This window comes from Oenanthe melanoleuca, chromosome 25, assembly GCF_029582105.1.
Source record: "Oenanthe melanoleuca isolate GR-GAL-2019-014 chromosome 25, OMel1.0, whole genome shotgun sequence".
In the NCBI taxonomy this organism is placed as follows: Eukaryota; Metazoa; Chordata; class Aves; order Passeriformes; family Muscicapidae; genus Oenanthe; species Oenanthe melanoleuca.
This window is the reverse complement of record NC_079358.1, coordinates 5,966,455-5,976,454: the sequence shown is the minus strand read 5'-3', so window position 1 is coordinate 5,976,454 and position 10,000 is coordinate 5,966,455. Positions and strand designations below refer to the sequence as shown.

The 10,000-nt window shown below is 55.8% G+C and overlaps 1 protein-coding gene across 1 annotated transcript in view; it reads left to right on the top strand.

Moving 5' to 3' along the window:
- The first annotated feature begins 2,826 nt into the window (after nucleotides 1-2,826).
- The window catches only part of LOC130263346 (EH domain-containing protein 2-like), a 10,190-nt gene continuing 3,016 nt past the window's right edge, over nucleotides 2,827-10,000 (top strand). The window contains exons 1-4 of the mRNA XM_056510852.1: nucleotides 2,827-3,218; nucleotides 5,464-5,561; nucleotides 7,976-8,388; nucleotides 9,554-9,614. Of these exons, the coding sequence (XP_056366827.1) occupies nucleotides 2,827-3,218; nucleotides 5,464-5,561; nucleotides 7,976-8,388; nucleotides 9,554-9,614 (964 nt within the window). The remainder of the gene's footprint in view (nucleotides 3,219-5,463; nucleotides 5,562-7,975; nucleotides 8,389-9,553; nucleotides 9,615-10,000) is intronic.

Here is a 10,000-nt window from a genome sequence, read left to right as displayed (position 1 = left end):
GGGAAAAGGGCGCGGGAGGGAAAAGGGAATTTTTTTTTTTTGGGATTGGGAGCGAGGAAATCCCGGGAGTTTCGCGGTTCCGCCGCTTCGGGTGGGAGAAGTTCGGGATCTCCTCGTGATTGTTTTTTTTTTGTTGTTGTTGTTTTTTGGTTTTTTGTTTGATTTTTTTAAATTTTATTTTCTGGGAAAAAATCCCCGAAATTCCCTCCGGGAATCCCAAAAACGTCACGTTTGGGGCTCGGGTTGATTTTTAAAAATCCCCAAAACTTCAAAAAAAAACAACCCGGAATTTGTTTTTCTGGGAAAAATCTCCCAAAATTCTCTTTTTCCCCCCTCGCCTCGATGGGAAAATCCCAAAATTCGGATTTTTCCGCTTGTTTTGACAGCGAAAAAAACCCAAAATCGAGTCGAGCTTTTTTTTTTTTTTCTGAGTTTACGGCAGCAAAACTTCACTTTTGGCTCCGTTTTATGGAAAAAATTCCGGCAGCTCCGTCCGTTCCCTCCTTTTAAGGGAAAAGCTCCCGAAAAACTTTTTTTTCTCCTCCCCAACAGAGAAAAAACCCGAAATTCTCTTTTTTCTCCTCGTTTTTCTCCTCATTTTTCCAGCAGCCATCCCCAAATCTCCTTTTGCGAATCCTTTTTTGGGAACCCCCCTCTCCGAATCCTCATTTCCCACCCGGATTTTCGGGGATAAATCCCTGAAATTCGCTTTTCCCGCCCGAATTCTCCCAAATTCTCTTTTTTTTCCCAGGTGAGAATTCCCGGCTCCCCTCCCCCACGGCCCCCCCAGCTGCGCCCCTCCCTTTTCCTCCTTTTTTTCCTCCTTTTTTCCTCCTTTTTTCCTCCTTTTTTCCTCCTTTTTTCCTCCATTTTTTCCTCTTTTCCTCCTTTTTTCCTCCATTTTTTCCTCTTTTCCTCCTTTTTTTCCTCCTTTTTTTCGTCCTTTTTTTCTTTTTTTCCTCTTTCCCCCCTCTTTTTTTCCTGATTTTCTTCTCCTTTTTTCTCCTTTTTCCCCTTTTTCCCGAACTCCCGGGGGATCCCCGAGGTTTTCCCGGGATTTCAGGGGATTCGCTTCTCCCCCATCCTTCCCTTCCCGCCTCGGGATCCCCAAAATCCCCCCCAAATCCCCCCCAAATCCCCCCCAAATCCCCCCCAAATCCCCCCCAAATCCCCCCCAAATCCACCCAAATCCCCCCAGGATCCTCCCGGGATCCCCCAAATCCCCCCAAATCCCCTCTAACTGCCCCCTAACTCCCCCCAGAATCCCCCTAGGACCCCCAAACCCCCCCCAACTCCCCCCAATTCTCCCCCAGGACCCCCCAGGACCCCCCAGGACCCCCCAAAACTCCCCTCAAACCCCCAAATCCCCCCTAACTCCCCTGTAACTCTCCCCCAGGACCCCCCAGGACCCTCCAAAACCCCAAATCACCCCTAAATCCCCCCAAACCCCCCCTACCTCTCCCCCAGGACCCCTGAACCCCCCAAATCTCCCCTCAAACCCCCCTAACTCCCCTGTAACTCTCTCCCAGTACCCCCAAATCTCCCCCTGTAACTCCCCTATAACTCTCCCCCGGACCCCCCAGGATCTCCCCCAGGACCCCCAAACTCCCCCTAACTCCCCTATATCTCTCCCCAGGACCCCCCAGGACCCCCCGGACCTCCCAAATCTCCCCTCAAACCTCCTGTAACTCCCCTGTAACTCTCCCTCAGGATCTCCCCCGGACCCCCCAAATCTCCCCCCTAACTCCCCTATAACTCTCTCCCAGGACCCCCAGGACCCCCCAAATCTCCTCCCTAACTCGCCTGTAACTCCCCTCCCAGGACCCCCAGGACACTTTAACCCCCCCTAACTCCCCTGCAACTCTCTCCCCAGGACACCCCCGGACCCCCCAGGACCCCCCAAATCCCCTCAAACCCCCCAAATCCCCCCTGTAACTCCCCTATAACTCTCTCCCCAGGACCCCCAGGACCCTTAAATCCCCTTTAACTCCCCCCTAACTCCCCTATAACTCTCTCCCAGCACACCTCCAGACCCCCCGGACCCCCAGGACCCCCAGGACCCCCCAAATCCCCACTGTAACTCCCCTATATCTCTCCCCAGGACCCCCCAGGACCCCCCGGACCTCCCAAATCTCCCCTCAAACCCCCTGTAACTCCCCTGTAACTCTCCCCAGGACCCCCCAAATCCCCCCTAACTCCCCTATAACTCTCTCCCCAGGACCCCCCAGGACCCCCCAAATCCCCCCTAACTCCCCTATAACTCTCTCCCCAGGACACCCCCGGACCCCCCGGACCCCCAGGACCCCCCAAATCCCCCCTAACTCCTCTATAACTCTCTCCCCAGGACCCCCCCCGGACCCCCAGGACACCCCCCGGACCCCCCAAACTCCCCCTAACCCCCCTATAACTCTCTCCCCAGGACACCCCCCGGACCCCCCAAACTCCCCCTAACTCCCCTATAACTCTCTCCCAGGACCTCCCCCGGACCCCCCGGACCCCCAGGACACCCCCCGGACCCCCCAAATCCCCCCTAACTCCCCTATAACTCTTTCCCCAGGACCCCCCAGGACCCCCCAAACTCCCCCTAACTCCCCTGTAACTCTCTCCCCAGGATCTCCCCCGGACCCCCCGGACCCCCAGGACACCCCCCGGACCCCCCAAATCCCCCCTAACTCCCCTATAACTCTTTCCCCAGGACCCCCCCCGGACCCCCAGGACCCCCCCAGGACCCCCCAAACTCCCCCTAACTCCCCTATAACTCCCCTATAACTCTCTCCCCAGGACCCCCCGGACCCCAGGACCCCCCGAGCCCCCCCCGCCCCCGGCATGCTGAGGCGGCTGCGGCGGGCGCGGCCCGCGGGCCCCGCGGAGCCGGCGCTGGCGGAGGCGCTCAAGGCGCTGTACCGGGCCAAGCTGCTGCCGGCCGAGCGCGCCTACGGGCTGGGCGCGCTGCCCGCGGCGCTGCAGGACGCGGATTTCGAGGCCAAGCCCATGGTGCTGGTGACCGGGCAGTACTCGAGCGGAAAAACCTCCTTCATCCAGTTCCTGCTGCAGCAGGAGGTGCCCGGGGCGCGCGTGGGGCCCGAGCCCACCACGGACTCGTTCGTGGCCGTGATGCACGGGCCGAGCGAGGGGCTGATCCCCGGGAACGCGCTGGTGGTGGATCCCCAAAAACCCTTCCGGCAGCTGGACCCCTTCGGGAACGGCTTCCTCAACAGGTGGGGGAGGGGACGGGGGGGGCGGGGATGGGATATCGGATCTGGGGTTTGGGATCTGGGATCTGGGGTTTGGGATATCGGGTTTGGGATCTGGGATCTGGGATATCGGATTTGGGATCTGGGATATCGGATCTGGGGTTTGGGATCTGGGATATCGGGTTTGGGATCTGGGATATCGGGTTTGGGATCTGGGATCTGGGATATCGGATTTGGGATCTGGGATGGGATCTGGGATCCGGGATTTGGGATCCGGGGTTTGGGATCTGGGATCTGGGGTTTGGGATTTGGGATCTGGGATGGGAGCTGGGATCTGGGGTTTGGGATCCGGGATCTGGGGTTTGGGATTTGGGATCTGGGGTTTGGGATCTGGGGTTTGGGATCTGGGATGGGAGCTGGGATTTGGGATTTGGGATCTGGGATTTGGGATCTGGGATCCGGGGTTTGGGATTTGGGATCTGGGATTTGGGATCTGGGATCCGGGGTTTGGGATCTGGGATAATCGGATTTGGGATCTGGGGTTTGGGATCTGGGATCTGGGGTTTGGGATATCGGATTTGGGATCTGGGATCTGGGGTTTGGGATTTGGGACTTGGGATATCAGATTTGGGATCTGGGATGGGATCTGGGATCTGGGATTTGGGATCTGGGGTTTGGGATTTGGGATCTAGGATCTGGGGTTTGGGATATCGGATTTGGGATCTGGGATATCGGATTTGGGATCTGGGATCTGGGGTTTGGGATTTGGGATATCAGATTTGGGATCTGGGATGGGAGCTGGGATCTGGGATTTGGGATTTGGGATCTGGAGTTTGGGATTTGGGATCTGGGATCTGGGGTTTGGGATCTGGGATCTGGGATTTGGGATCCGGGATCTGGGGTTTGGGATTTGGGATATCGGATTTGGGATCTGGGCTTTGGGATATCGGATTTGGGATCTGGGGTTTGGGATTTGGGACTTGGGATATCAGATTTGGGATCTGGGATGGGAGCTGGGATCCGGGATTTGGGATTTGGGATTTGGGATCTGGGATCTGGGATTTGGGATTTGGGATTTGGGATTTGGGATCTGGGACCTGGGATCTGGGACCTGAGCTGGGATCTGGGATTTGGGATCTGGGATCTGGGATCTGGGACCTGAGCTGGGATCCACCCTGGAATCTGGGATCAGTCCTGGGATCTGAACTGGGATCTGGGGTCTGAGCTGGGATTTGGAATCTGGGGTTGGGTCTGAGCTGGGATCTGAGCTGGGATTTGGGATTTGGGATCTGAGCTGGGATTCACCCGAGGATCCATCCTGGGATCTGTCCTGGTGTCTGGGATTTGGGATCTGAGCCGGGATTTGGGATCTGAGCCGGGCTTTGGGATCTGAGCCGGGATTTGGGATCTGAGCCGGGATTTGGGATCTGCCCTGGGATCAGCAATTCCATCCCCAAACAGGCTCAGTCCCACCCTCAGCCCCTCCCCCCCCGCTTTTCCCAATTTTCTGCATTTTCCCCAATTCTCCCATTTTTCCCATTTCCCCCTTTCCCCATTTCCCATTTTCCCATTTCCCATTTCCCCATTTCCCATTTTCCCCCTTTCCCCATTTCCCACTTTCCCCATTTCCCCATTTCCCATTTCCCCATTTCCCCATTTCCCATTTCCCCCAATCCTCCCCATTTATCCCAAATATTCCCCCCCCACTTTTCTCCCATTTTTCCACTTTTCCCCCCAAATTCCCCCCAAATTCCCCCCAAATCCCAGATCCCACCAACCCCAAATTCCCCCCCAAACTCCCGATTTTCCCCTTTTTTTTTCACATTTCCCCCAATTTTCTTTTACATTCCCCCCCCCCTCCCCTCCCCCCACCCCAAATCCGGGATTTCTCCTCCCCCCACTCCCAAATTTCCTCCTCCATTCCCTGATTATCCCCATTTCCCCCCATTGTTTTTTTCCCTTTTTTTTTTCCCATTCGGACCCTCCCCACCCCCCACCCCCCAAACCAGAGGGGGGTCCTTCCTCCCCTCCCCTCCCCCACCCTTTTTTTCCCTTTTTTCTCATTTTTCTCCATTTTTTTTTCCCTTTTCCCCCGTTTCTGGCCCCCCCCCGCCCGGGATGAGGCATCCCTTTGGAATTCCGCCCGCCCTGCCAGTCCCGCGGGCGCGGGTGGGGCCGGGGGGGTTTTTTTGGGGTTTTTTTTTGTGGGTTTTTTGGGTTTTTTTTTTTTTTTTTTTTTTTGTTTTTTGACCCCCCCGGGCCCCCCCAGGTTCTTCTGTGCCACGATGAACAATCCGGTGCTGGAGAGCATCACCCTGATCGACACCCCCGGGATCCTGGCGGGGGCCAAGCAGAGGGTCTGCAGGGGTAAGGGGGGGTCCCCGAAATTGGGGAGGGGGTCCTGGGGATGGGGGAGGGGCCGTGGGATGGGGGAGGGGCGGAAAAAATTCCGGGAAAAATCCAAAAAACCGCGTGGGAAAAGGAGCGATCCCCAAAATCCGGGAGGGGGGATCCCGATGTGGCTTTTTTTGGGTGGGGGGGGGGAGGGGCTCAGAATTTGGGGGGTTCGAGGGGGGGGGTCCCGAAATTGGGGAGGGGTCCTGGAATGGGGGAAGGGTGGCTGGAATGGGGGAGGGGTGGCTGGAATGGGGGATCCTCCACCCCCAAAAAAAAAAAGCCCCAAAAATTCTCCTGGAAAAGGAGCGATCCCAAAAATGGGGGAGGGGGATTCGGGGAAGTTTTGGGGAAGTTTTTTGGGGGGATTTTGGGGAATTTTGGGAATTCTGCCAAAGATTTGGGTGCCAAAGGGCGGGGGGAGGGGGAGGGGCGGGGCCGGAATTCCCGGGAATTCCGCCAGGAATTTTCCAGGCGGGGCCCCAAAAACCCCCCCGGGACCCCCCCCCGGCCCCTCCCCCACTTCCTCCCCCACCCCAAAATCCGCGGCGGCTGCCAAGGGAGGGGTGGGGGAGGGGCGGGGACGGGGGATTTGGGAATTTGGGGAATTTTGGGGGGCTGGGAATTAAATCGGGATTGAATTGGGATGGATTTGGGGGCGGGTTTGGGGTTTTTGGGGGATTTGGGGGCGGGATTTGGGGCGGGGTTTGGGGTTTTTATCCGAATTTCGGGGATTTGGGGCCGGATTTGGGGCGGGGTTTGGGGTTTTTATCCGAATTTCGGGGATTTGGGGCCGGATTTGGGGCGGGGTTTGGGGTTTTTATCCGAATTTCGGGGATTTGGGGCCGGGTTTGGGGCGGGGTTTGGGGTTTTTATCCGAATTTCGGGGATTTGGGGCCGGATTTGGGGCGGGGTTTGGGGTTTTTATCCGAATTTCGGGGATTTGGGGCCGGATTTGGGGCGGGGTTTGGGGTTTTTATCCGAATTTCGGGGATTTGGGGCCGGATTTGGGGCGGGGTTTGGGGTTTTTATCCGAATTTCGGGATCCAATCCCGTTCAGTGGTCCCTACCATGAATTATTCTGGAATTAGGGTTGGATTTGGGTTGGATTTGGGATTGATTTGGGGTTTTCCACTGGAATTTTAGGACCAAATCCCGTTTTTTCTCCAGGCTACGATTTCCCAGCCGTGGTTCTTGGGTTGGATTATTTCAGATTTAGGGTTGATTTTAGGATTGATTTAGGGAATTTTGGTATCTAATCCAAATTTTTTTTAGGTTATGATTTCCCGGCCGTGCTGCGCTGGTTCTTGGGCTGGATTATTTCAGAATTTGGGATTAATTCAGGGAATTTCCATTTCCAATCCCAATATTTTCCCCAGGTTACGACTTCCTGGTCGTTCTGTGCTGGTTCCTACAATGAATTATTTCAGAATTAGGGCTGGATTTGGGATTTCCCATTGGAATTTTAAAACCAAATCCCATTTTTTTTTCAGGCTATGATTTCCCAGCTGTGCTGTGCTGGTTCTTGGGCTGGATTTGGGATTTCCCATTGGAATTTTAGAACCAAATCCCATTTTTTCCCCCAGGCTACGACTTCCCGGCCGTGCTGAGCTGGTTCCTACAATCAATTATTTCAGAATTTGGGTTGATTTTAGGATTTATTCACAGAATTTTGGTTTCCAATCCCAATATTTTTTAGGTTACGACTTCCCGGCCGTGCTGCGCTGGTTCCTACAATGAATTATTCTGGGATTAGGGCTGGATTTGGGATTTCCCATTGGAATTTTAGAACCAAATCCCATTATTTTTTCAGGCTATGACTTCCCGACCTTGCTGTGCTGGTTCCTACAATGAATTATTTCAGAATTAGCGTTGATTTTAGGATTAATTCACGGAATTTTGGTTTCCAATCCCATTATTTTTTTAGGTTATGACTTCCCGGCTGTGCTGAGCTGGTTCTTGGGTTGGATTATTTCAGAATTAGGGTTGAATTTAGGACTGATTTAGGGAATTTCCATTTCCAATCCCATTATTTTTTCCCCAGGCTACGACTTCCCGGCCGTGCTGCGCTGGTTCCTACAATGAATTATTCTGGGATTAGGGCTGGATTTGGGATTTCCCATTGGAATTTTAGAACCAAATCCCATTTTTTCCCCAGGCTATGATTTCCCGGCCGTGCTGCGCTGGTTCTTGTGCTGGATTTGGGTCAGGATTAGGGCTGGATTTAGGATTTCCCATTGGAATTTTAGAACCAAATCCCAATTTTTTTTTAGGTTATGACTTCCTGGCCGTGCTGCGCTGGTTCCTACAATGAATTATTCTGGGATTAGGGCTGGATTTGGGATTTCCCATCGGAATTTCCATTTCCAATCCCATTACATTTTCAGGCTACGACTTCCCGGCCGTGCTGCGCTGGTTCGCCGAGCGCGCCGACCTGGTGATCCTGCTGTTCGACGCGCACAAACTGGAGATCTCGTCCGAGTTCTCGGCGGCGCTGGCGGCGCTGCGCGGGCAGGAGGAGAAGCTGCGCGTGGTGCTGAACAAGGCGGACGCGGTGGGCGCGCAGCAGCTGATGCGCGTCTACGGGGCGCTGATGTGGGCGCTGGGGCGGGCGCTGGGCGCGCCCGAGGTGCCGCGGGTGTTCATCGGCTCCTTCTGGGCGCGGCCGCTGCGCAGCGCCGAGAACCGGCGGCTGCTGGAGCTGGAGGAGCGGGAGCTGCTGCGGGAGATCCGCGAGCTGCCGCGGAACGCGGCGCGCAGGAAGGTCAACGACATGGTGAAGAGAGCGCGGCTCGTCAGGGTGAGCGGAGGGGTTGGGGTTTGGGGTTTGGGGTTTGGGGTTTGGGGTGTTTGGGGTTTGGGGTTTGGGGTTTGGGGTGTTTGGGGTTTGGGGTTTGGGTTTGGGGGGTTTTGGGGTTTGGGGGTTGGGGGGTTTGGGGGGTTTGGGGGTTTGGGGGGTTTGGGGTGTTTGGGGTTTGGGGTTTGGGGTAGTTTGGGGTTTGGGGTTTGGGGTTTGGGGTTTGGGGGGTTTGGGGTTTGGGGGGAACTTTGGGTTTGGGCTTTGGGGTTTGGGGGAACTTTGGGGGGTTTGGGGGTTTGGGGGTTTGGGGGTTTTGGGGTTTGGGGTTTGGGGTTTGAGGTTTTTGGGGTTTGGGGTTTGGGGGATTTTTCGGAGTTTTGGGTGGGGTTTGGGGTTTGGAGGGTTTTAGAGAGTTTTGGGGGGTTTGGGGTTTGGGGGTTTGGGGTGTGGGGGGTTCGGGTTTGGGGGATTTGGGGGAAGTTTGGGGTTTGGGGGAAGTTTGGGGGAGTTTTGGGATTTGGGGTTTGGGGGGTTTGGGGTTTGGGGGAAGTTTGGGGGATTTGGGGTTTGGGGGGAAGTTTGGGGGAATTTTGGGGTTTGGGGTTGAGGGAGGTTTTGGGTTTGGGGTTTGGGGGATTTTTCAGAGTTTTGGGTGGGGTTTGGGGTTTGGAGGGTTTTAGAGAGTTTGGGGTTTGGGGGGTTTGGGTTTTGGGTTTGGGGGTTTTGGGGTTTGGGGGAGTTTTGGGGTTTGGGATTTGGGGTTTGGGGGTTTGAGGGATTTAAGTTTTGGGGTGTGGGGGGTTGGGGTTTGGGGTGTGGATTTGGGTTTGGGGTTTGGGTTTGGGGTTTGGGTTTGGGGGAATTAAGTTTTGGGGTTTATGGTTTGGGGTTTGGGATTTATGGGATTTGGGGTTTGGGGGGTTTGGGGTTTGGGGGTTTGGGGTGTGGGGGGTTTTGGGGGTTTGGGATTTAGGGATTGATCCTGTCCCTGGGGTTTTTTGGGTTCCCCCGGATTTGGGGTGACCCAGTGGATCCCTTCCCCCGTTTCCCCCCAGCTGCACGCGCTGATCCTGTCCCTGGTCCCTGGGGGGGTTCTTTGGGATCCCCTGGGAGGTTCTTTGGGATCCCCTGGATTTGGGGTGACCCAGTGGATCCTTTCCCCCAGCTCCATGCCCTGATCCTGTCCCGGGTTTCTGGGGGTTCCCATGGATTTTGGGGTGACCCAGTGGCTCCTTTTCCCCCCAGCTCCATGCCCTGATCCCATCCCGGGTCTCTGGGTTTTTTTGGGTTCCCCTGGATTTGGGGTGACCCAGTGGATCCCAATCCCCCCTTTTCTCCCCCCAGCTCCATGCCCTGATCCCATCCCTGGTCTCTGGGGTTTTTTGGGTTCCCCTGGATTTGGGGTGACCCAGTGGATCCCAATTTCCCCCCCCAGCTTCATGCCCTGATCCTGTCCCGGGTCTCTGGTTTTTTTTGGGGTTCCCCTGATGTTCCCATGGATCTGGGGTGACCCAGTGGATCCCAATCCCCCCTTTTTCCCCCCAACTCCACGCCCTGATCCTGTCCCGGGTCTCTGGGATTTTTTGGGGTTCTCTGGATTTGGGGTGACCCA